The sequence below is a fragment of the Oryctolagus cuniculus genome, chromosome 6 (assembly GCF_964237555.1).
Source record: "Oryctolagus cuniculus chromosome 6, mOryCun1.1, whole genome shotgun sequence".
In the NCBI taxonomy this organism is placed as follows: domain Eukaryota; kingdom Metazoa; phylum Chordata; class Mammalia; order Lagomorpha; family Leporidae; genus Oryctolagus; species Oryctolagus cuniculus.
In genome coordinates this window covers 67,176,515-67,202,776 of record NC_091437.1, presented here as the reverse complement: position 1 = coordinate 67,202,776, position 26,262 = coordinate 67,176,515, and the positions used below count along the sequence as shown (strand labels likewise).

The 26,262-nt window shown below is 50.9% G+C and overlaps 1 protein-coding gene across 1 annotated transcript in view; it reads right to left on the bottom strand.

Annotated features, from left to right (window-relative positions):
• Positions 1-26,262, bottom strand: part of GFPT2 (glutamine-fructose-6-phosphate transaminase 2) — a 48,393-nt gene that overhangs the window by 6,386 nt on the left and 15,745 nt on the right. Inside the window, exons 3-16 of the mRNA XM_008275002.4 lie at positions 25,264-25,362; positions 24,712-24,837; positions 19,673-19,731; positions 18,886-19,020; positions 16,363-16,424; positions 12,982-13,061; positions 12,419-12,536; positions 9,368-9,531; positions 7,785-7,880; positions 7,093-7,190; positions 6,700-6,820; positions 3,936-4,093; positions 3,620-3,734; positions 1,266-1,393 (exon numbers count right to left, since the gene is read on the bottom strand). Of these exons, the coding sequence (XP_008273224.1) occupies positions 1,266-1,393; positions 3,620-3,734; positions 3,936-4,093; positions 6,700-6,820; positions 7,093-7,190; positions 7,785-7,880; positions 9,368-9,531; positions 12,419-12,536; positions 12,982-13,061; positions 16,363-16,424; positions 18,886-19,020; positions 19,673-19,731; positions 24,712-24,837; positions 25,264-25,362 (1,559 nt within the window). The remainder of the gene's footprint in view (positions 1-1,265; positions 1,394-3,619; positions 3,735-3,935; positions 4,094-6,699; positions 6,821-7,092; positions 7,191-7,784; positions 7,881-9,367; positions 9,532-12,418; positions 12,537-12,981; positions 13,062-16,362; positions 16,425-18,885; positions 19,021-19,672; positions 19,732-24,711; positions 24,838-25,263; positions 25,363-26,262) is intronic.

Here is a 26,262-nt window from a genome sequence, read left to right as displayed (position 1 = left end):
CTGGCAAAACCCTGGGTGGCTTCAGGATGGGGACTATTCACCAAAAAAAAAAAAAAAAAAAAAAAAAGACAGGATTAGAGGGGTTGGGACTTTCAGTCTCACTTACCAACCTCTGGGACACAGAGAGGGGCTTGAAGGTTGAGTTTGTCTCCGATGGCCAGTGATGTAATAAATCGTGTCTAAGTAATGTGGCTTCCATAAAACCCCCAGGGACAGCTGATCATGCAGGGGGCACAGGGGTCCCTCGCCCCTCCTCCACACCTCATGTATCTCAATCCCTATGTATCTCAATCTCTGTACTCTCCATAAAATCCTTTGTAACTGACCAGCAAATGCGGGAAAAGTCAAGTCTCCATGGGACACATGTGCAGGTGGGAGCTCACTGGGGTCTCAGCTGGGGACCCCCTCCCTCCCCTGGAAGAGGAGGGAGCCAAGCTGGGGAGTGCTGGGTGCTCTTGTCCCCATGCCCAGCGCTGCCTCACCTGGACACCGTCTCCCCCTCCGTGGCCGAGAATTCTCATCCACAATCACAAGCTCACAGTGAGCCAAGGGCACGCTTAGCTGCATGTCCTGCTGAGCTCTCTGCCCACCCCGCTGGTGGCCTGCAGCACCTTGGCTCCTGGCACCTTGGCTCCTGCTGCAGCAGTTTTCAGTCACACAGGTGCAGACCGCCCCTGCCTCGGCAGGCAGAAGGGCCGGGCCCTAGTTTACAAAGCAGGACCTCACACTTCCCGTGGAAACCTGAAGAGTCACGAAGAACCTCAGCACAGACCCCACCCCGCCACGGTGGTCTGTGGAAATCCACCACGCAGGCTGCCCCACGGCACGGTTCCTCTGTGTGGTCTCGAGCAAGACTCTCGGCCTCTAGGAGGCATCGCTTCCTGCGGACGATACTTGCCAGCCTCTCAGAAGGAGCTCCTGAGCTGTGACCGGCTGTGCCAGAGGGTGCCTGGTGTGGCTTGCATTCCTCAAGAGATCCACCCAAGGGTGCCCTGACCCTTTCTCCCCAGGAGATCGGGAGCTGTCTGGGGACAGGCACCTGCCTCACCTTTTTCTGTGTCCCAAGAAGCAGAACAGCCTCATTGCAGTGCTCCGTGCAGGTTCTGCCACCAAGGGGTCCCCAAGCCCCATCCCCCACCCCAGCCCAGTGCCCTGCCTGCCTTCCTGCTGGTTTCTTGGGCTGTCTACTGCATCTGCCCTACATGATGTTTGGGAGGGCTGCACAGAGGGTGCTGGGGTGGGGGGCCGGACAGAGAGGGGCTCACCAAGGCTCCTTCCAGGCATGTGGCGTAGTTGTAGCCTCGCCCCATCACCAGCAGTGACCTCTGTGTGTATAGCTCCAGGGCCAGGTCGTGGATCTTCTCATCCAGCGACAGCACTTCCTTGATCAGTTCTAAGGCACATACAGAGTGAAGTCAGTTCATTTTAAAATATTCACAGGGGCCAGCATTGTGGCCCAGCAGGTTAAAGTGTCGCCTGCAATGCTGGCCTTCTATATAGACACTAGTTCAAGTCCCGGCTGCCCTGCTTCCAATCCAGCTCCCTGGGAAAGCACTGGAAGATGGCCCGGGTGGTTGGGACTCTTCCACCCATGTGGAAGACCCAGGTGGAGTTCCAGGCTCCTGGCTTAGGCCTGGCCCAGCTCTAGAGGTTGCAATCATGTATGGAGTGAAGCAGTGGATGGAAGAATTCTCCCTCTCTGCCTTTCAAATAAATAAAATAAATATTTTAAAAATAGTAATACCAATAAAGAACTCATGTTTTAAAAAAAAAAATATTACAATGCTTCCAAGGTAGATGGCCTGCAAGTTGGAAACCACGCTCCCCATTTTTTATTTTCTCATTTTCTTTGAAAGGCAGGCAGACAGAGATCTTCCATCCATTAATCACTCCCCAAACACCCCCAGTTGTCACAGCTGGGCCAGGTTGAAGCCCCTGTCACTTGCTGAGTCTGAGGACAAAGCCAGAACATGCCGGATTAGCAATTTTGACTTTTTGGTCTCAGGACACCCTGACACTCTTACAAATTATTCTGAATCCCTAAGAGCCTTTGTTTTTATGGTCTATAGCTAGAAAATGCTATTAGAAAATAATACTGAGAAATTTTAAAATCTTAATTAGAAATAACAATAAACCCATTACATTATGGTATTAAAAATTAATTAGTGAGAAGAGTGGCAGTGCATTGCTTTATGTTTTTGCACATCTTTTTAATCTGTTGTGATATGTTCTTTTCATTGAAGTATAGGAATGAAATCTGGCCTCACAGAGAAGCCTAGTTTGAAAAAGGGGTGAGTATTTAAAAAACACTACAGTAATAATTGTGAGTATTCCTCTTTGGTATTAGATTAAATTCAAGAAGCAACAGTTTCTTAAAAGAGTATTGTAAAAGTGAAGTCTATGGCCAGCACCGCGGCTCACTAGGCTAATCTTCCACCTTCGGCGCCAGCACACCAGGTTCTAGTCCCGGTCAGGGCGCTGGATTCTGTCCCGGTTGCTCCTCTTCCAGTCCAGCTCTCTGCTATGGCTGGGAAGGCAGTGGAGGATGGCCCAAGTGCATGGGGCCTGCATCCGCATGGGAGACCAGGAGAAGTACCTGGCTCCTGGCTTCGGATTGGCGCGGTGCGCTGGCCGCAGCGCGCTGTCAGAACGGCCATTGAGGGGTGGACCAATGGAAAAAGGAAGACCTTTCTCTCTGTCTCTCTCTCTCACTGTCTACTCTGCCTGTCAAAAAAAAAAAGCAAAAAAATAAAAAGTGAAGTCTAAAATTTACCTTAAAATTTACTTGCACCTGAAATCGGTCTGTTTATTTTGTGCATAATTTTGTACCATTAGGCATTGGCCAGAAAGTTATGCAAATCCCCTAAAAATGGACACATTTCACTATAAAACACCATGATTTGATTGGGGGAAACTTTAAATACTAGTAAGTGGTCAAGTTCATGTCAGTAGATACAACCAAGCAAAACCTGGAGCTTGAAGTTCACCCTTGGTGATAAATTGGTTGTCTTTCTTGAAGTGTCAGGCTAACTGAACCTCAAACAATTTTTTAAAATTACTTATTTGAGAAGCAAGCACACACACACAGAGTTCCCATCTGCTGGTCTACTCCCCAAATGCTCCCAACAGCCAAGGCTTGTCCTGGACCAAGGTCCAAAGCTAGGAACTTAATTCAGATCTCCCGCATGAATGGCAGGAACCCAACTCTACTTAAGGCATCAGCACGGCCTCTCAGGGCCTGCATGAGCAGGAAGCGAAGTCAGGAGCCAGGAACTCGCATCTCACCACTAGGCTGAATGCCTCTCCCAACTCTCTTCATATGTGATTACACCTGGGCCAAGCCTGACCAGCCTGTACGCAAACACTTGCTGAGGTCAGAAGGTCGGGGAGGCAGCTGGGAAGGGAGGGGAGGACCGAGGGCAGGGGCAGCAGGGCACAGCGCCCCGGGGCTATCAGGCCTGGTGAGGGTATGCTTTCCATTTTGCAGAGAATGGTGGGATTCTGTGCACACAGTGTTAAGAGGAGGCAGTGATGAATGGTACCGCTAACAGCAGGTAAGAGAGTGGACAGGAACAGCGGACCCATTTGAAAACATGGAAAGCTGCGATCCGGCACTCACCAGGCAAAGCTCTCAGGCCCCGGATAATCTCCTGCCGGCGGCTCTGCAGCGAAATTCGGTCTTCTGACATCATCAAACCAAACATCACCAGGGAGATGAACTGGCTGGTGTAGGCCTGTGGACAAGGAAGGAGGGGTAGGGGCTGCGAGACAAGCACCTGGCAGCCGTGCCCAGGCCGCGACACAGAGGGAGGGGGAACGGAAAGTCACAAACACATGCTCACACGCACACACTCGCTCATACACACACACACCGGAAGGAAAAGAGCACCTGGCAGAGCCGGGGCAGCAGAAGGGCACCCACGCCAGGCTCCTACCTTGGTGCTGGCCACACCGATCTCCGGGCCTGCGTTGATGTGGACGCCACAGTCAGTCTCTCGGGAGATAGAGCTGCCCACGGTGTTGGTGACACCCACGGTGAGGGCGCGGCGGTCCTTGCAGTAGCGCAGGGCCAGGAGGGTGTCCGCAGTCTCACCTGCCGCACAGGGCCCCTTTCAGTGCGGGCTCTACCCGGCCCAACCCATCCCACCAGCTCCTCCGGGAAGTCAGCACGTTCCACAAGAGGAAGAAGCCTACTCCGCAATGTGTGATCTTGCTACTACTTATGTGCGAGGATGCCCGGTGGCAGCCTCCACACCCCCTTCCCCTTGTGACTGAGGGCTCAGTGTGGCGGGAATCGAGGCCTCAGCAGCTGCAGGAGATGGCTGGGCCTGGCTCCCGCATTCTCTCTGGGATTCTGCACAGCCCTATTCAGAAGTGCAAGAATGCCCCCAAATGGTGCAACCTCCTAATGTGAACTCAAGTTGTTTTTGTAATGAAGCTACTTAAATAGGTTCACGCATAAACCAGCAAAACTCCCTATGTTTGTGAGTCTTAAAGGATTCAAACTAAATCAAGCATGAACCAGCCTATAACATCAAGGCCATCTGAACTCACAGGAGTGGCAGGAGGCTGTTCTGTGCCCCCTGGACCCTGCTTTTGGCTCTGTGTTCACCAGCTAGTCCCTAGTTTTGATGTAGGTTTTTTTCTTGCGATGTCATTAAAAGATTGAACATCATATTCTAGAGAGACTCGGTCTGCTACAGTATTCTTTTCACAGCCAATTCATCTCTGTTCTTTTGTTGCTGGCTCAAACCAATTGATGAAATCTGTTTAAGCTTGGATGGGACTATAAACCCAAAGGCGACGGTGGCAGACCCTGGGCAACCAGGTGGTCAGCTACCGGGGGTGTGTGTGTCTGTTCTAGTGTTCCTAGCTTCTGATCAAAACAGAAATGATATTAAAAATCAAGATGGATGCAGGGCCGGCGCCGCGGCTCACTAGGCTAATCCTCCGCCTTGCGGCGCCGGCACACCGGGTTCTAGTCCCGGTTGGGGCGCCGGATTCTGTCCCGGTTGCCCCTCTTCCAGGCCAGCTCTCTGCTGTGGCCAGGGAGTGCAGTGGAGGATGGCCCAGGTGCTTGGGCCCTGCACCCCATGGGAGACCAGGAAAAGCACCTGGCTCCTGGCTCCTGCCATCAGATCAGCGCGGTGCGCCGGCCGCAGCGCGCCGGCCGCGGCGGCCATTGGAGGGTGAACCAGCGGCAAAGGAAGACCTTTCTCTCTGTCTCTCTCTCTCTCTCTCTCTCTCTCTCTCTCACTATCCACTCTGCCTGTCCAAAAAAAAAAAAAAAGATGGATGCAGTGTTAACATCCACAATACTACCGTCAACTTTTAAACCATGATGAGGACACTGTGGCTGTTTTTCTTTGATCTTTTTTATCATGCCTTCTATTTATGAATTGAATGTGTCTGGGACTGGCTTCAAAATAATCTCAGAGAAGGGGGGTGTTACCACTTGTGTGGCTGACGTGAGAGGGCTGAGCCCATTCTTGCATTCTGTGCCATCTCTACTTCCATACATGTTTGGAATGCTCCAAAGCCAAGGTTCACCTCGGGATGCCATGACCTAGTGCTGGGGCCCCACCAGGCAGGGTGTGCTCCGCAAAGGGAATGCCTTCCACCTAGCAGGAGCAGGGTTGTACCACACTTCCCCCTGCTGGGCACCCTGGGCACTGCACACAGTGAGCTGCCAGGGCTGGAGCTTGTAGCCTGCAGAGTCCCTGAAGGGATTCTTAACCTAGAATTTCAAAGGATTTTTTTTTCTCCACTAAATTAAGTCTGGCAAACAATTACAAGCAAATTGGTGAGTGGTAGCTGAAGTCCTGGACTTGGGATGGCAGGAGGAAGGAAAAACCATGGGGCAGGGGAGAGCCCAATGGACCTGGATCCCCAGCTCAATTCCAGCTCTGTTGCACCTGGCTGCCCTCCTGGTAAAACGGGACAGTGGCAGACAGCTCCAAGAACCAAGTGACTTGGTGCTCAAGAGAGCGTGCGGCACATGGTAGTGCACAGAGGACTTAGTGGGACTGTTACTAGGAAGTCAGAAATTGAGCCTATGTGTGTATGAGAAAGGCCTGAAGACCAGCACCCACTGCTGGAAGCTCCTTGAACTTCAAAGTCCTGCTCAGACCCTGAAGACCTCCTAGGTGGTCCCAGCCCTTCCCCCAAGGAAAACTCCCAGAATTCTCTCTCCTCAGGACCAAAGAGGTTACCTGATAACAAGGGGCAATAAAACCATCTTAGACACACCCTAAGGGAAGCCCCCCTACTCTGCCAGGGGCTAGCAATCTGGGGAGGAATTTGCTAATTCTCACCCAACAAACCCTTCCGCCAAGACTCTCCATCCTTTGTCCTGGAGGAGAGGGGTAGGTGGGTAAACAGACTCCCTTAAAAACCTAGGGAGTCCAACTGGGCTGCACGCTCGGCCCTGCCTCTCTGCTGCGTCACCTGCCCAGGTGTATTCTCTCCACTCGACCATGTGATCTCGCTCTCCCCCAGCCCGGTCGCTCTCTCTCTGTCCCTTCCGTCCTGACGGATGCCCTGTCCCCAGTAAAGCCTTTTCACTCCACTCTGTCTCACGCTTGAATTCTTTTCTTGCGTGAAAACAAGAGGCTTCCGAGGCCTTCCCTCCAGTAACAGGATGAAGAAGGGAGGGAGGCATACGGAATGAACACAAACCTGTCTGCGCCCATCCCATACCTGATTGGCTTATGAAAAAGCAGACGTCATCCCTGAACACAGGTGTGTTCCTGTCCAGAAAATCACTGGCAAGTTCAACCATCACCGGGAGTTCCGTCAGTTCCTCCAGCACTTGCCGCGTCTAAGGCCAACAAGAATGGGGACTCGAGTCAGTCCTGGGGGCCACAGGGACATGGGAGGCTGGGATTCTGGGGCAGTGTGTGACATGGCAGCTCAATGTATGGGGGGTGGGGGGTGGGAGGGATTCGGCCACTCACAGGCCACTTGCAGAGACAGGGCTCAGAGCCACTTCTCACACTGGCTCATGGGAATGAGTGCGAGGGCTTTGGCAAATTCAGAAGGCCAAGGGCACGAGAACATTTAAGAGCCATGACTCTAGCACGGTGCACTTACAGCCACGGCGGCATGGTAGCTGGTCCCACAGCCAATTACGATGAGCCGGCGGCAGCGGCGGATCTCCTTCAGATGGTCCTTCAGGCCGCCCAGGAGCACTGTGGGCACAATGGGGGGCGGGGAGGTCAGTGCTGGGACACGGCCTCTACGTGCAGTCGTGCAGTCGTGCAGTCGTGCAGTCGTGCAGTCAGTACCGGGTGCAGCGGCGCTTCCCCAGCAATGAGGTTGTTAAGGGAACTGGGTTGACATTGGCCAGGGTGTGTTGGGTGAGGACAGAAACACAGAAGTTAGCCTTGGGAGCAGACCTGCATTACACATCTAAATTACTGCTTTTGTTCAGTCACCTGGTTGGGTGGGTCCCAGCCCTCTCCCTGGGGGCAGATAAGTGAATTCTTATCTGCTCTGCACCCAGGGGGCTGTTAAGAACTTTCGGGAGGAATTTTAGGAATTCCACACCAGAATCCTCCACCCAGAGAGACATCCCTGACAGGGAGGAAGGAGAGGGCTCATGCCTAAATCCATAAAAGCTCCAGTCTGAATCCAGACAGCCTGCATCCAGAGATGCCTGCTTGGTCTATCAGGTGTGCTTCTTTTCATTAAACTTTACTTCCATGGGCCCATGCCTTTGTCCTCCAAGAGACAACAAACTCAACATGGCTAGGAACAGCCACCGACTCCTGTTTCCAGGTTACCTGTGTTGGTTTCAAAGTTCACCCGACCTCTCATGGTGTTGAAAACCGACTCTGGCTGCTCGAAGATCTCCTTCTGCATAAACGCGCTGAAGTTACCTAGCAAGGAAGCGCCAGGAGACGGGTCAGTTTTGAGTCAGTGACATTTCCAGTACTGAGCTTTCAATCAGGAGGAACAGTCTTTCCGTGGGGTGACACCCACTGCAGGTCCCCAAGCGTGACCCCAGGGACCGTCCTGCCTCACAGCAGGTCAGCCTCTCTGATTCACACTTGAGACCCTGCAGCTTGAGGAAGGAAGAGGTTTGCCTGTGGCCTGTTGGCGAACAAAGAGTGATCTTCTGCCAGAAGAAAGTAAAGGGATAATGTCAAAGCTGCCGCAGGCTGCAGGGTGCTGGTGCACCTGACTGAGAAGCAGCCGTGGAGGCTTTGGAGAAGTCCACAAACTTGGTGGTGGTGTTCTGGGGGATACAGGCCTGGGGGAGGCCACACAGCACCAGTGTTCCCTGTCTGCTGCCATGGGACAAATAAGGTGGCTGAGAAGGAGACCATTGCGGGTACTGGTTCTGGGGAGAGGCCAGAGCAGATACAGACTCGGGGAAAGGATCTTAGGCAACACCCAGAGGAAGCTCAGGGTCCTGTGATAACAATAACAATAAGCGCAGGACTGTGGCACAGCGGGTAAAGCTGCCGACGGCATCCCATATGGCCACCGGTTCGAGTCCTGGCTGCTACACTTCCAATCCAGCTCTCTGCTATGGCCTGGGAAATAAGTAGAAGATGGCCCAAGGCCTTGGGCCTCTGTACCCATATGGGAAGACCCGGAAGAAGCTCCTGGTTCCTGGCTTTGGATTGGCACAGCTCCGGCCATTGCGGTCAATTGGAGAGTGAACCAGAGGATGTTAGACCTCTCTCTCTCTCTCTGCCTCTCCTTCTCTCTGTGTAACTCTGACTTTCAAAAAAAAAAAAAAAAAAAAAAAAAGTGCAGGGGCCCCAGGTGGAAGCACTCGGCCTGTCTTGGTGGCAGGGAGGCAGCCAGGCCCATGGGGCCGCATAGTGGGCAAAGGGGTAAGTGCGTCAGGGCCAGGTTTGGCTTAGTGGGGGTGGATGCACCAGGGAGTTTGGGTTTTATTCTAGGGATGGGAGAAGCCACTGGAGGGCTTTGAGTAGTGGAAAGATAGCAGGGCCTGACTTAAAAGTTCTGAAAAGTTCACTCAGACTGTGCAGTGGGGTAGTGGTTGAAGGGGACCAACGTAGGTGCAGAGAGACAGACTCTCTTTCTGGAAGCAATGGTCCACACCCTCTTTACTGCAGACCCCACAATGGAGGGGAAATAATGCCTGGGCACAGATGCACCCCAGGGAATCAGGTCCTGACTCAACAGGATCAGGATACAGACAATAGGGCCCATGGAGCTGCCAGATTCCTCACACCCCCTCTGCTTGTGAGCCACAGGCCACCTGCAGTCCACCCAGGGCTATGGTGCAGCAGGGCTGTGGCACCCATGCAGGGTAGGGCAGAATGTGGGGAGCGCCCTCCCTGCCAGGGCCCCAGTGTCTGCTTCACACAGACTCTCAGAGGACACCTGCCTTTCATGATCTGCTGCAGTTCCATCTGCAAGGTCTGGATGGCTCGAGAGGGGTCGTCACTAGCCGAGCGCTTGACCCGGTGAATGGAGAGTTTCCCATCAGCCACTGCGGCAATGTCGTCGTCCTCGAGGAAGATGACCCGGTTGGTGTGCTCTATGATGGCGCTGGGCCAAGGGAGACACAGAGGTTAGGGATGGTGCCTTGCCCTCCACAGTTACGAGGTGGCAGTCACTCACTCTCCAGAGCATAGAGTCCGTGCCCTGGCATTATATGGGGTACAAGGACACCACCCCAAAAGCATTCATTCCCCTTCTTCCCTATACCTCCTCCCCACCCCTCCAGTCCCAGACATTGCTCCCAGAATCATTTCTTCTGTAAACAGTTCAGCTTGTGTCTCTAAAAGACAAGGATGATTTTTAACCTACTACAGCACCAGTATCCTTCCTAAAATTCATAGTTTCCTTCAGATCACTAAACAGCCAGTACATTCAGATTTCCCCAGCCATTTTGTGGATGTCTTTCTGTGACCGATTTCTCCAAATCAGAGTCTACACAATGCTACCTGGGGAGAATGCTCAGGAAGCAACACTTGTAGTGAAATGTAAAGGAAAAGAGTGAAACACTTAACTTGTATTTTAAAAATGTCTCTTTCAGAACACCTCAGTTTATGCAGGCAAGTTTCCCTTTATAGAAGTAATACTGGGGAGGCAGACATTTGGCACGTCGGTTAAGATGTGCTTGGGATGCCATATTGAAGTGCTTGGGTTCTAGCCCCAACTATGCTTCCAAGTCCAACTTCCTGCTAACGTAGGCTCCAGGAGGTGGCAGATGACGGCTCAAGTAGGAGGATTCCTGCCACTCACATGGGGGACCTGAACTGACCAGTAGATGAAATTTCTGTCTGAGTGTCTATCTTTCTGCATTTCTGTGCCTTTCAAATAAAATGCAAATCAATCAATAAACAACTAAGTAATACTGTTAATAAAAAAGGAACGGTTGAATTAGAATCATGAATTTAAGGGCTTCTAATTATTAGAAGCTCTAATCAAGACTGCTTTATGGCTGTTGAGCCATGAGAGATAAAACCAAGAGAAGCTTTATGGTGGATGGACAAGGCCACCAGCACTTGGATCCCAATCATCTTAACACAAGAAGGAGACAGTGAAACATTGTGTGTCTCCTGTGGAAGGACATACCTCACCTGTGTAATTGTGCAAAAATAAATAAAAACTGAACAAGATCAAGCCCCTGGAAACGGGTAAATTCTGGGTTACAAGAAATGCAGTGGACAGAGGAACATGTTAGACAACACCACGAGGACTTCTTTCTCTCTCTCTCTCTCTCTCTCTCACACACACACACACACACCCATACCAGACTCACATAGAGACGCAGACATACAGAGAGTCAAACACACACACACACACACACACACACTCACACCCACATCCAAATGGAAATAAACAGTAAAGGCTTGGGTGGAAGAGATAGTACTGGTGATCACAGTGTTCTATTAAATAGCAGTAAGGTGGTTTGGAAGTTTTTTGTTTTTTTTTTTTATCTTTTATTTAATGAATATAAATTTCCAAAGTACGACTCATGGGTTACAATGGCTTTCCCCCCCATACCGTCCCTCCCACCCACAACCCTCCCCTTTCCCACTCCCTCTCCCCTTCCATTCACATCAAGATTCATTTTCGATTATCTTAATATACAGAAGATCAGCTTAGTATACCTTAAGTAAGGATTTCAACAGTTTGTTCCCACACAGAAACATAAAGTGAAAAATAATAGATGATTTTTTTTAAATGATGATGAAATCAGATCAGACCTATTGTCATGTTTAATCCCAGTGAGAGTCAAGTTGGGAATTGATAATTTCTTTTTTTTTTTTTTTTTTACAGAAGATCAGTTTAGTGTACATTAAGTAAAGATTTCAATCGTTTGCACCCCCATAGAAACACAAAGTGAAATATACTGTTTGAGTACTCGTTATAGCATTAAGCCTCAGTGTACAGCACATTAAGGACAGAGATCCTACATGAGGAGTAAGTGCACAGTGACTCCTGTTGTTGACTTTACAAATTGACACTCCTGTTTATGGCATCAGTAATCTCCCTATGCACCAGTCATGAGTTTCCAAGGCTATGGAAGCCCCTTGAATTCTCCGACTCTTATCTTGTTTAGACAAGGTCATAGTCAAAGTGGAGGTTCTCTCCTCCCTTCAGAGAAAGGCACCTCCCTCTTTGAAGACCTGTTCTTTCCACTGGGATCTCATTCACAGAGATCTTTTTGCCAGAGTGTCTTGGCTTTCCATGCCTGAAATACTCTCATGGGCTTTTCAGCCAGATCCGAGTGCCTTTAGGGCTGATTCTGAGGCCAGAGTGCTATTTAGGACATCCGCCATTCTATGAGTCTGCTGAGTATCTCACTTCCCATGTTGGATCACTCTCTGGTTTGGGAGTTTTGTTCTGTCTCTCCTCTCTTCCTGAATGATGTCTGTGACTATAAAATGTATACGAAGCTGAATTTCTCACATTTCAAAAATTATTATTCTTCGGATTGGTGATTTTTGAATTTTGGAACCAACTGGGCAAACCCTTAAATCCTGGCTCTGGGTTGCAAATGGCCAGAGCTCAAAAGAGAGTGATGTGATGGCCACTTGGGCCATCTAAAGGAGCAGTCAAGTACAGCCCCAGGCAGTGGGGCCAGGGGGCAGCAGGGTCCAGGGTGCCCAGATCTGCTATTTTCTCCAGAGAAGCAAGAAATCAGCTTTTTCTGTGAATCTTTCCCATTATAAAATGTTGGCAACTAACTCAATTAACTTGTGAAGGCCTACACCATGCGGCTCTTGGCCACTGGGCTACCCAGAGTCATCACATGTGTGCCCACAACACAGAGATCTCAGAGGGAGGACCCCTGAGGGCTGAGGTCTGCCTCGGCTCCTAATCCTGAGACAACAATCCAAGGAGCATGAGGAGAAAAGACTGGTGTTCAGACAGCCACTCTTTGATGACATGATCCCAGCAAAGAAGGCACCTGGACGCTTACCTTGCATCGGAAGCGAAGAAGAATTCCACGGCCTTATCACCCACAGCATGAAGGCAGGTGGAGCTGTCTAGCCTCCTGGTCCTGGCTTTGCAGGTGCTCTTTGCATTCTCAATCGTACCTAGCAAACAAAGCGACGATGCAAATCCCAGCAGCCTCTGGTTTGCTTCACACGCGGCAAGGAGCCCATCTCCCTTTTGAATACGTGTGGGAGATACTGCAATTTTTAGCTCTGGCTGTGCCAGCCAAATTGTATAAAAGCTCCCCAAATAGCACAGTACCACTCCCCTCAAGAGCATTTGAAACGGCTGCAACGTGAGAGCAATGCAAACAGAAACAAACCAAAGAAACACTCCAATCAGCACACAGTTGCCATTATACTGGGCTCTCTACTATTGTGCATGTTTGAAAATATCCATAATGAAAAGCTTTTTTTAAAATGGAGCCAAATCTCAGTTGCTTGAAATTCTCTTAGACCTGAAGCTGCAGGCTGGTGTGGCCCCAGGGGGTTGTGTCCTTGCCTTGGAGGGGAGCTGCCTGTTCAAGTCCTGCAAGGGGAGACTTACATGATCTGTACAGGATGGGGATCTGCTCCGTGGAGAGTTTGTACTTGCTCCGCACCCCGATGAGCAGTGGGCTGCCTCTCCTGGAGGAAGAAGGAGTCAAGTCAGCCATTGCCTCAGACACTCAGGACTGGATGTCACCTCATATTGGGGTGGCATTCCCAAATCAAGCTTTTCCCCTGTAGCAGGGAGCTATGTTTCTGTCCCATGGGGGTAGATGATATGACCACAGGAAGATGCCCTCAAGGTCTGGAGTAGGAATGGCAGCCCAGTATGTGAACCCTGGATCACTAACAGCCTCATCCGCCGTCCAGTGAGCCTGGTAACCTGTCTGACCTCCATCGTCAGGGGACCAGAGATGAGGGACCCCTCCAGTTCACGGTGGTCCACCCAGAGATGCCCTCTTGTCTAGCTCTGTCACTCCCTAGCTTGAGTGGGCACTCAACTAACTGCATTTTGTGTGCAGAGTTGGTCTTCTGAACGTGTGTGCCCCATATCCAAGGATCAAACAAACCACAGATCAGAAATATTGGGGGGAAAAAGCCCATAAATGAGGAGAAAGCAAATCTTAGTTTGCTGTGCAAGGAATACCATCTCAAATGCACATGAATGAAGTGACATGTCGGTACTGGACCAGGTGTTGTGATAGTCTAGAGATGCTTTCAAATACATGGGAGGGGCCGGTGTCTGGCCGGGTCCCACATCAGTGTGCTTGCGTTTGATCCCTGATTCTGGTTCCTGACTATTGTAGTAGTGATGGCTCAAGTGCCTGGTCCCTGCCACCCACACAGAAGACCTGGATTGAGCTCCTGGCTCCCAGCCTTGGCTCTGGTCCAGCCCTGGCCATTGCAGGCATCTGGAGGAATGAATCAGCCTGGATGAGAACTCTCTGCCTGTCTTCCCCCTCTCTGCCTCTCCAGTGAGTAATTTAAAGTATACAGGAGGATGTGCACAGGTTCTACACGGACTCTATGACACTTTGTAGAAGGAACTTGAACATTCACAGATTTTTGCTGTCCTCGAGAGTTCTGAAACCAATCCCCCACACAAGCCAAGGGACAACTGACCTCTGCCTTGGGGGCTGCCTCAGACCCTTTCCAGGGTGGCTTCGTTTCTGCATGAGTGACACCTCACAGATGGAGTGCAAGGTGGCCCTCATCATCAAGGAAGAGTGATTTGCATGAGGCAGAGACTCTCGCAGCCAGGTGGGTGAGGGGCTCTGACTCAGGTCTCCCCTCCTAGGGACCCACTTGGCCAGCAGCTCTCCACACACATGGAGGGAACCCTCGGGACAGCGCTTGAGGTCACTGCTGGCTCACTACTTCCAGTGGTGAAAGAGTTTAAAACCTTATTCTGGGCCGGTGCCATGGCTCAAGGCTAATCCTCCGCCTGCAGCGCCGGCACCAGGGGTTCTAGTCCTGGTTGGGGCGCTGGATTCTGTCCTGGTTGCCCCTCTTCCAGGCCAGCTCTCTGCTATGGCCCAGGAAGGCAGTGGAGGATGGCCCATGTGCTTGGGCCCTGCACCCACATGGGAGACCAGGAGGAAGCACCTGGCTCCTGGCTTTGGATCGGTGCAGCGCACCGGCCTTAGTGGCCATTTGGGGGGTGAACCAACGGAAGGAAGGAAGGCCTTTCTCTCTGTCTCTCTCTCTCTCTCAATTAAAAAAAAAAAAATTCTGTGACTTTTAATGGCACGCTGCCTTCAAAGTCTAATTCTTTGCTTATTCTTATAAATGAGAGCATGCGATCCAAATTTACAATAGATGTGCCTAGACACCAGCTGTTGGCTTTTGAAACTCAAACTTTCTAACAGTGTGACCCTTAGTCAGAACCCAGGCAGGAAAAACTCCAGAGCCAAAGCCCCTGACAGCAGGGGACTCACTCCAAGACCCCCAGGGGCGCCTGAAGCCAGCCAGTACCACCCGCTATATAAGCCACGATGAAGCTGAATTATAAGTTAGGCACAGAAAGAGATTAACAAGAGATGAAGAACTCAATAAGGTAAAGCAATTATAGCCATTTACTGTATAAAGGTTAAGACTCTCAAATTGCTTCTTTCTGGAATTTTCTTCACTGATTTTTTCAGATTTACTTATTTATTTATTTGAAAGGAAGAGTCACAGAGAGGCATGGGCAAAAAGAGAGAGAGAGAGAGAGAGAGAGAGGTCTTCCATCTACTGGTTCACTCCCCAAATGAACACAATGGCCAGAGCTGGGCCAATCTGAAACCAGGAGCTTCAGGGGCCCAAGCACTTGGGCCATCTTCTACTGCTTTCCCAGGCCATAGCAGAGAGCTGGTGGGAAGAGGAGCAGCTGGGACACAGACCGGCGCCCATATGGGAGGCTGGCACTGCAGGCAGCGGCCCCTCCACTTAGTATTTTCACACTAAGATTGACTACGGGTGAAACTAAAGAAAGCAAACTTTGGGGAAAGGGAGACCTACTGGACTAAGTGTGTGCTTTCCTCCCTACATATTCATTTATTAACAAGAAGAAAACCCTGAGGGTGTTTTAATAAGGCAAAGTGAGAGAGCTGCCTCAAACTCGTTAATTCAATACAATGGGTAACATTTTACCTCAATCAAATGTCTGGAAAAGGGACTAACTTGATTGCGAGCCTGAAGGCAGCCCACGGATGTGCCTTAAATTTGCTACCCTGCCTCCAGCCAGGCCCTCACTATTTTTGCAGTAACAGCAGACCCTGTTTCCACAAGGGGTGACTTGTTTGCGCCTCTTCCGGTTTCTCAAGGTAGGGGACATGGTTTCTGACTTGGAGACATACCTTGATTATTTTGGACCATCTTTCACTGTATCTAAAGCAAATCACAGACAGTTCTGGGTCCAGTGGGGAAGCAATTTAAATTGTCTTTCTAGGGGCCATTGCCATGGCCTTGTAGGCTAAGCCTCCACCTGCGTCCCATACGGGTGCCAGCTAGTGTTCCAGCTGCTCCTCTTCCGATCCAGCTTTCTGCTATAGCCTGGGAAAGCAGTAGAAGATGGCCCAAGTTCTTGGGTCCTTACACCCATATAGGAGACCCAGAAGAGGCTCCTGGCTCCTGGCTTCCGATCAACCCAACTCTGGCTGTTGCAGCCATCTGGGGACTGAACCAGTGGATGGAAAACCTCATTCTCTCTCTCTCTCCCTCTCTCTGTCTGTAATTCTGCCTCTCAAATAAATTAATTAATTAAAAACAAAAACAATCAGAAGCTCTCAGCATCACCAGCTGCAGAGATGGTGGGGCACAGTCTCAGCTCGGCCACAGTTCTGCTTTAAGACAGAAAGCAGCTTATATGTGCCAGAAGCCCCACCTCTCCCTGTGCCTCGAGCTGAGCGGCTTCATGGTATTTGTTTGGTACTGGAAATGTCAATGTATTGCTCCTCACCTTGTGGCAACGGCTTCTCCTGGGTAGTGGATGCTCTTGAAAACCAGCGCAAATGCCCCTTCCTGAAAACACATGAAACAGCCAAGGATCACTCCTTCTGGCTGGCCAAGCCAGTGCCTGCACCGGAGACTGGTCTTCCTGGGCCTCTCTTCTCAGCAGTCAAACCTGGGATCATGTGTGTGGGGAGGGGGAGTGTAGATGCAGGAACAGCAGGTGCAGGGTGATGTTAGGAGGAAAGCATTGCAGACGGTAGGCTCCATGCTGAGATAGCAGAGGCCAGGGCTTGTGGATTTCAGATGAGCCCTATCAGCCACAAGAAGCCCCATCAGGGATGCTGGCTCTGTGACCAGCTGGGCGGAGCCACAGAAAATGAGAACTGGGGGCGGGGTTTGGGGAAGCTCTGCCTTAAGCCTCAGCCTAGTGCCTAATCAGGGAGGACTCCAGCGGCTAATCTATGAGCTGTGCTTACCCAACACAGAGCTGCAGGGTCCACCCCTTGACCCAGCAGTCTCTTTTAGTTTTCTTTGTGCCTGGTTTCCTCACGTGTGCAAGAGGTGAGAACAGTCCTACCTGTGTGGCTTCTGGCATGATGATCAGCCTGACACATAGAGAAGCCAAGAGAAACCGAAATTGCTTTCATCGTTGTTATTGTGGTTTCTGAGGGGCCAGCTGTCACTGGCTCTGTGCCCCAGCCCGCTGGCTTGTGTAATTCTTCACTCCACACACCAAATTTAGATTCTTGGTGCCAAGATTTTCCTATATTCTCTCCATCCTGTACTAAGTCACCATGACCCTTATAGACCTCAGTTATACACAGCCAACTGCAAAATCCAAACTTCCATGTGAAACCCCCCAAGCGAGGGGACCCCGGGCAGACCCAAGGCCCTGGTGTCAGCGTGTCACATCCAGGTTGCAACTCAACTTCACAGCCTGGGGCGCCCATACTGGGCATCGGGTCCTCAAAGGATCTTTCAAACAGCCCAGGATGAAGGGGCTGCAGGCAGATCCTGAGCGACCTGACATCCAACTGCTGCTTTGTAAACAAGGAGGAGGGAATAGAAAAACACTTCTGGGTCTCGGCCAATAACAGCTCTGTGCTGTTTCTGGTAAGCGAGGTGCCAGGAGGGGGCGGTACCTCCAAAATGTAAAATTACAAATGGGAGAGAGGAAGTACTGTGCTGCAGTACCAAATTTGTTCACAGTATTTAATACCAGAAGTTATGCCTTACATTAAAGTGCAATCTGCCCTGCAACCAATATGGATGGAAACTATTTGGAAAAAAAATGTTACATTGTTGCTGACCTGTACTATGTAGTTAGCTACAATAGTTAGGATCATGTCTGTACTGAAGCAGTGCAGTCTTTTTTTTTTTCTTATCATTATCCCCTAAGCAATACAGTACAGCAACGATTCACATAGCACTTACACTGTATTAGGGATTATAAGGAATCTGGGACGATTTCAAGTATACAGGAGGATGTGCTTGGGTTCTACACAAACGCTACCCCATTTGATGAAAGGGACTCGGGCATTGCAGATTTTGGAATCGATGTGGAGGGGCGGAGGTGCTGGAACCAATCCCCTGAGAAACTAATGTATGAGATGAGCTCTTATTTATAAATATATCCTCTAAATTGGGGATTACCCAAATTGGAAGTTATAGGGCAAAGGGCTTCGCCAGTAGACTGACTTTACACTTCACTCCTGGATTCTGATATACAGTTAACCCCGGGGTGGCGCTTCCAGCGGCTGCTGAACAGAATGTTTAGGATTCCCAGTCCTGACCGCTGTCTCCAGGCTGCCACCACCTGGGAGGAGCTATCTGACAGCAATGACAGCAGGGAGGATGGGCTCTGGGGACCCCTGCCCATGTCTTCACTTCCTCCCTCTCCAAAGAGGGAGCCAGTTCCCCCGGCGTGCACACCCCTCTGCAGGCGCTGTGCTCCCTTGCGCTAGCCCTCTGGGATATCTCCAGGTTCCTGGCTCTCTCCTTCAGCCTACAAGTGACCTCTGCCATCTCCCACCACAACACTACAAGCCTTTCTGTAATCAAACACCTCAGAAATCCGCACCTGCTGGCTCTACTTCCTCTTCTTTCTAATCCCACTTAGTAACTGAGGGCATGGCTTCCCTATAACCAATAATTGCTTTACCAAGGAAAGAGGAAAGAAAATAATGGCAAGTCTCCAACATCAGTTAAATTCATGCCGGGTATGTTAACACAGAACACAACTCAGCAGAAAAGATGACAACCCCAGCTGCCATGGCCACGTTCACGTGTGATGTGTCAGATTGCAAGGCCAGTCACGATGGCACAGGTGTTAAAATGAGGCAAGGCACTCTTTCTGTTGGACGTGTGCTACCCGAAGCACAGAACTTTCCCCAGTTTACAAGGAGGTAACATCTTAAGGCCACCTACTACAGATGAGCCATCTTTCATCCTCAGCGCTTTGTGCCAGTTTGCCCCGGAAGTGCTTAGGAAAATGAAGGAATAGTTTAGATGGATGGAGCGTGTAACTCACCAGTTGCTGAATGACCCTCTCGACCAGCGTTGAAAACGTAATGTCCTCAGTTTCTCTGTTGTCGAACACATATTTAATCAGCTTGGCGATGGTCTCCGTGTCTGTTTCTGACTCAAACTCATAACCTTTGCTTTCCTGGAACATGTGGTTGGACACAGACTGTCAGATAGTGGTGACTATTGTGCAATGCTGGCCGGGGCAACTCCTTCTACTCCCTGATGATTTGCCCTCGAAGTGACTTAAGGCGAGGCCGAGGGAAACCGGGAGGGATGAAAAGTGTTTGCCAGAATCGCACAGCCAAACGCCTCTGAGTCACCCCCCGAACTCCCTGAGCTCATTGCTCCGCGGAGCCTGTCTTTGCCAATAATCTGGATGTTGCAAAATCCCCGCAGCCGAAATGATAAAATATGTTGAGTCAATCCCACCTACGCCCCCACCAGCACCACACCCCCTGTCCCACCTCAGCCGCGTCAGACTGCCCACCCGCATTCCATGGGCTAGGAGCCTAGGAGCAGAGGCATTCCACTATGTGGCTACTTTAACAGAACGGACATCCAGAGATTTTAATTCTGTGCCTCCACTGTGGGCCCTGAAGGACAATGAGTGCCCTGCTGTCTCCTTAGACAAGACCTAGGGAGGCTGGCCCGGTGTGGTGGTGGGGGCTCTGTGGGTGCTGTGACAGGGTTAAGTATGGGTCTCCCCCAGTTCCTGGGAGTGTTTCCGGGGAATGTTCCTGGGGAAGGCCAATGCCATTCAGCTTAGGTATCACTCAGGGGAAGGCTCTTACCAGAAACTTCCGCAGATCTTTGTAATTCGTGATGATCCCATTGTGGATGACAACAAATTCTGAAAAACAGTTTGGGAGAGATGCTAGCAGGAAATGAAGCTCAAGTCTAAAATGACTCGGTGGCTTGAAGCTCAGCTCCTACAAAGCCTGCTGAGCCACCTTGGTGTGTGTGATGACCGGGGACTTAAACCCGAGGAAATATACCTTCCTCTTTCAGAACCAGCACCCCCCAACCTGGCCATGCAGTGAGCTCTTATGTAGGGTCTACAGTATTATCAAACAGGCCTTGGTATGTATGCTGAACAGCAGACGATTAACCCTTTACTGTCCACAAACCATTCCAGGCATTCCCTTTAGACTGTGAGCTCAAATAAGTCACAAGGTCACAGTGAACGGTGCATTTTTGTTTGAACTTCATTGAACTGTAAAAATACTTGATTTCAAAAGTTTTGGGTTTAGAATTTTTTTCATTTTAAAATCCTGGGACATTTTTCTGGGGGCAGACCCAAAAGTTCCGGCATCCCTGGAGCCACTCGCATTGCTGTGTGGCCATGGGAGTGACTTTAATAAGGCTGTTGCTGCAGCTTCTCCCACCTCCCCCTGCACCAGCCACTTCCCGTTTACTCCGGCTGCACCCTGCACAGGTGGGACCCCCGGCAGGCCGTGGGAGCAGAGGGATGTGTCTGCCTCAGTCACCACTGCGTTCTTCCCAATAAGTATTAGTGACTGAACTGAGGGAGAGGCCCGGGGCTCAAGGTGTTCCTGGGCAAGCAGCTCCCTCCCTTTCCCCCATCCTAGATGACAGAAGGACTCTTGCTGCCTGTCAGTCACCCCACGGAGATGTGCGGGACATAGGATGCTCTGTGCGAACACTGTGTTCAGTGATCCTTTGCGTCATCAAGTTTTTCTTCAGTTCCAGAAAGCTCTCTCCTAGGAGATCTTTTAAAGCCTTCTCCATTATTGTTCTTCTTTTTCATCATCACTTTTTTTTGGGGAAAAAAAATCTACTGTCTATGAGGGTATCCCAAAAAACTCACAGAAACAGAATTGAAGGATAAATTTATTGGGAGTAGGAATTCAGCCTAGCAGTTAGGGTGCTGGCTGGAATGTGTGTGTCCCACATGGAGCACTTGGATTCAATGCCTGCCTCCAGCTCCTGACTCCAACTTCCTGCTAATGTGGACCCTGGGAGGCAGCGGCATAGACTCCAGCAGTTGGTTTCCTGCTAAACACATGGGAGACCTGGATTGAGTTCCTGGCTCCTGCTCCAGCCCTGGCTCAGCTTGCTGCTTTGGCCTATTGCAGAGCAAACCTACAGATGGCAGTTCTCTCTCTTACTTTCTGTCTCTCAAATACATAAATATTTTAAAATACGTTTATGTTGCTGCAAAATGGTTTGAAATCTATATAGAGGTTTTTTTTTTTCCAAAATTTCTATGAGCTTATTAAAGACCTATCATATGGTAAAAACGCTGTGTGCAGCAGGTAAAGCCATTGCCTGCAGTGCCAGCATCCCATATGGGTGCTAGTTTGAGTCCTGGCTATTCCACTTCTGATCCAGCTCTCTGCTATGGTCTGGGAAAGCAGTAGAAGATGGTTCAAGTCCTTGGGGCCCTGCACCCATGTGGGAGATACAGAAGAAGCTCCTGATTCCTGGCTTCAGATTGGCTCAGCTCTGGCCATTGCAGCCAATTGGAGAGTGAACCAGTGGATGGAAGGCCTCTCTCTCTCACTCTGCCTCTGCCTCTCTGTAACTCTGTCCTTCAAATAAATAAATAAATAAATCTTTTTTATTTATTTATTTTTTTGACAGGCAGAGTGGACAGTGAGAGAGAGAGACAGAGAGAAAGGTCTTCCTTTGCCGTTGGTTCACCCTCCAATGGCTGCCGCGGCCAGCTCGGCTGGCGCGCTGCGGCCGGCGCACCATGCTGATCCGAAGCCAGGAGCCAGGTACTTATCCTGGTCTCCCATGGGGTGCAGGACCCAAGTTCTTGGGCCATCCTCCACTGCACTCCCTGGCCACAGCAGAGAGCTGGCCTGGAACAGGAGCAACCGGGACAGAATCCGGCGCCCCGACCAGGACTAGAACCCGGTGTGCCGGTACCGCAAGGCGGAGGATTAGCCTAGTGAGCCGCAGCGCTGGCCTAAATCTTTTTTAAAAAAAGACTCATCATATGCATGGATTTCTCTGGTTTTTTTTGTACTAAAATAAATAAATAAAATAAAATAATAAAATATATATTTTATTATTATATATAATATAAATTATATAAAATATATAAATATATAATATAAATAATATATATTATATATAAATATATAATATAAATATAAAAATATATATATAATAAAATAATAAAATAAATAAACATTTCCTAATTCCATTTTCCGTGAACTTTCGAGGTCACACAAAAACCAGGAGGGCCCAGTTCCAGGAGGTGTGCTGGCCACAGCTGAGCTGGAAATACCAGATCTCCGTGCTGAATCTCCACCAACAGACCCCATAACCACGCCATTCTCCACCTTTTCTTCACATGTATTACAACACCGTTTCTTTACAGTATTTTCTTCTATCTATCACGCATTCTTTCATCAGTCTATCATCTTAAATCATTAATTTGTTTCCGGGACCCATGTTTTCTTGCAAAAACTCCTGTGGGTAATTTCCTTCCGTATGCGGTTGCTGGGTGTAAGGCTTCGCTGAAATGATGCTTTTCAGCTATTACTGAAGAAACTTTGCAAACCTCTGCATATGGCCGTGTTGTTTTCTTTTCAGTTACTCATCCTGAGTCAGGGCAGGAGTTTCCAAGTTTGGGCGTGGGTAGGTCTCCTCGGAGCCTCCCTTCTTTGGGGACATAGAAGCATTGTCTGCACTGGAGTGGGGGCTTTTCTGATGAGGTTCATCTTATCACTGGGTGGGCAGGAGGCTGAGGTTGGAGTTGGCAACAGCCCACGGCACGTGGTCTCAGCAGTGTTTTCTAGGCCAACACTGCTTGCTTGCTGCTCCAGGGATCAGTCCTCTGATTTGGGGTCAGGCCACAAGTCTCTCCTGGGTTGTCACACCGTGGCCTCTGCTGACTTCCTCCTGAGGACAGGGTGCCTGTCCCAGTCCTGAGACACCCTATGGTTCAGGATATGACCCAGACCTCAGTGACATTTCCCAGCCAAATCCTCACTATCAAAGACTCTGACCACATGGACACAGGTGCAGACCCAGCTCCTGGGCCACCTCCAGCTGCTCTGCTGAGCAGGGTGCATGGGGCTCTCCTGTCCTTCAAAGTCAGCAGCGCGAGCTAATGGGCCTGTGGGGTGGTTTGGAGAGAGGCCACGCTGCCCTGCACTTTCTGTGGGAGGTGGAGGTGCTGCACTCCACCTTGGGCACCACTGACCTGTGTGGGAGAAGGGCACTGAGCAGGGATGCGTGGTTCTTTCCTGTGGCCCAGCATCCCCAAGGACTTCCTGCAGTGGGATTTGTGGAGTGTGTGACAAGGTGCCCACGGATAAGCCCCCAGACGCTGTGATGTATTTGATCTCTGCTATGGGGCTGGGCAAGAACTTGTGTTATGCCAGGGAATGTCTTGGAGTGGGTGGGCGGGGAGGGGCAGCTGACTCCGCAAATTGTTTTCTCTGGGCCACTGTTACAGTGCAGCAGGTTAAGCTGCAGCTTGTGTCACTGGCATCCCCTATCAGAAAGCCAGTTTGTGTCCTAGCTATTCTACTTCCCATCCACCTTCCTGCTAATGCACCTGGGAGGCAGCAGGTGATGGCCCAAGTACTTGGGTCCCTGCCAGCCACCTGAGAGAGCTGGGTGGAGTTCTGGGTGCCTGGCTTCAGCCTGGACTACACCTTGCTGTTATGGCTATCTGGGGAGCAAACCAATGATGGAGGATCTCTCTCTCTCTCTGATACTCTGAGATAAATATATAGATAGAGATAAATAAATATATAAATATATTTATATTTTCAAATAAATAAATAAGCCCTTAAAAGTCATCTTCTCTGCTAGACATTGCACCTGTCCAGCTCAGGTGGAGGTCATCCGGTGCTTGTCACCTGACCAGCCCCAACTCAAGAGTGGGGAGCCAAAAGAAAAGCCCTAGTTATTTCTTGGAATCTTGTCTTCCCTTAGGGGACCTGGGAGGAGTTAGGGCTTCAGCTCTCTGTCTCACACACCATAGTGTCTCACTGCAGGAGGCTCTGTGAAGCCCAGGGGCTGGGGGCTGCAGCCCGGGGCCAGGGGTGTCAGGGAAGAGGACATGGCAGGAGAACTGGGTGCCTGTGAGCGGGGGCTGGTGAGAGGGGCAGTTGGGAGAACTGCGGAGCCCAGACCTTTGCTTGCTGGGTAGGAAGACAGAAGTCAGCCTGTGTGCAGGAGACAGGCCTGGCTCTGCGAACAGGGCGAGCATTTGCTGTGTCCCTGCCCTGCAGCCTGGGCCTGCTGCCCATCAGCAGTGGTCTGGCCCAGGCATCAAGTGCCCAAGGTTTCCATTTTTTCAAGGGATGCCAAAGGTCTGGATTCTGTGTACAAAAAGTCTCTACTTCTGAAAACATGAAGGGAGCCATGCTGAGGACTCTCCTGCTGGGAAGGGCGCTGGGGCTGCCTCCTGTAGTTCCTGTTTCTCTCACTCTCTCAGCCTGAGCCCTGGTTGCTGAGGCCTCCCTGTGGGGCAGAGGCTGGGCAGGCACCTGCAACAGACTCTGCCTCCTCCTTCAACAGAGCGTGCTCTGCCCGAGGAAGCAACCCTGCCTTCTGCAACACAGCGGCTTCTCTAGGCAACCCGTCCTGCTGCCATATTTCACTCACGGACTGGGTTCCAAGGCGCCAGCAGCAGGGCCGGGTAAAGTGGCCTCATTTTCCTGTGGGTGCTAGGGAGGTCAGCACTGCCCATGGGCCAGGCTGTTTGTTTGCCTCCTGGCCAGCCCAGCACCAGCAGCCAGGGACGGGGGGCATCTGGCATCTCTCTCAGGGACATGGGGCAGGCAGGGAAGCCTCGGGCTGGTATCACCCTGGCACTGGGGAACAAGGCCACACTACATACCGTTGCCTTTGTCTGAGCGCTGTGGGTGGCTGTTGACGGCGTTGGGGACCCCATGGGTGGCCCAGCGCGTGTGGGCAATGCCGAAATGTGTCTCAAACTCCACCTTTAAGTCCATGCTGTCTTGCTCTGCATGAAAGAAAAATCAACCTGCTGCACCCCCACAAGACTATCAGGGTGAGGAGAGGTCCTTGCCCCGACACAAGCCATCCAGGCTGCTGCCCAGTCCCGCCCACTGACCACGCATGGCCAGACCCATCCTGAGAACTTACCAGTGGCCTCACTTCTAAACCAAAATAAACTGACTTAGAAAAGAAAAAGATGCACCACTACTATCAATAGAAAGCAGTATCGTTTTGCAGAAGAATGAAAATAAACACTTTAATTCCTGTATTAAAATTTTCAAAAATTTGCCCAGACGCTACTGCCTAAAATAGGCCGTCCCCCATTCTGCGAGCAGTTTCAGGATGGCGGCTCCGCCCCTCCTCTGCGCCCGCCCACGCGTCTCCTTCTCTGGGCTGCTGGTCCCCTCCTCCCCCAAGCCCTGTCACTTACTGTACAGTTCCTCGTCCAGGGCCTTCACCTTGCCTCTCTTCTTGACCAGCTGGATGTGTCTTTCTTTCACTTCGTGATTATTTCCATCGATCGCCACACCTGGAGTTGAAACATTCGTTTGCACACCGCGGCTCACGCCTTTCATTCCCAGGCTCCACCCACGGTTAGGGGTAGGCAGTGCCTTGTGTGTCGGCTGCAGGTGTCCCGGGTGTGCAGGCCCAGAGACACCACGGCCACACCCCACACACTGGTGCCTCCGGCAGTGACAGGCCACATCTACGGCGGTGGTCCCAGGGGAGCTGAAAGATTACTGCTGCCCGGCGGCACCACAGCCACCTTGGCCCACGCGGCACACGCGCTCCTTGGAGTGTGGGAGCATGCGGTGTGAACACCCCGACCACAGTGCCCCCGCGGGAAAGCACAGCCCACACAGTCATGTGCAGGATGGCACACTTGACAATGCCACTCAGCGACTCTGCTGCTTTATTTACCGTACTTTTTGTCGTTGCTAGTCCTCATTACAAACAGGAAGGTCAAGGCAACTGGCATGCTGCGTAGAGCCCACTGCAGCCTCCTCTGAGGCCCGGGCCCTTGACTGACCTATGCGGTGTGTGGGCCAGTTCTCTAGAACGCCCTGGGGCATTCCTCAGAATGCACCCCGCTGTGCAGCCAAAGGGAGCTTAATGTAGTTCTCAGGAAATCTGCTTTGCATGATGGGGCGTGACTACTGGAACCTGGGCCTGGATCCCTGGGCTGTGGCTGTCCCCTGCAGCTTCTGCCAAGGGGTGCTAATTGGGCACACACAGCGGGCGGCTTCCCAGGGCAGGACAGGTGTCCACACGCCCATCACTACCTCTACCTGAGAGAGGGGTCCTTATCCCGCACTGCAGGGGTGTGCCCACGACCTCTGGCTGACTGGCTTCCCAGAGCCTGAGCTGCTTTTCCCTTCCTTCACAGGCTGTTTCATTAAAAACGGGAACAACTGGATATCCACCAGCT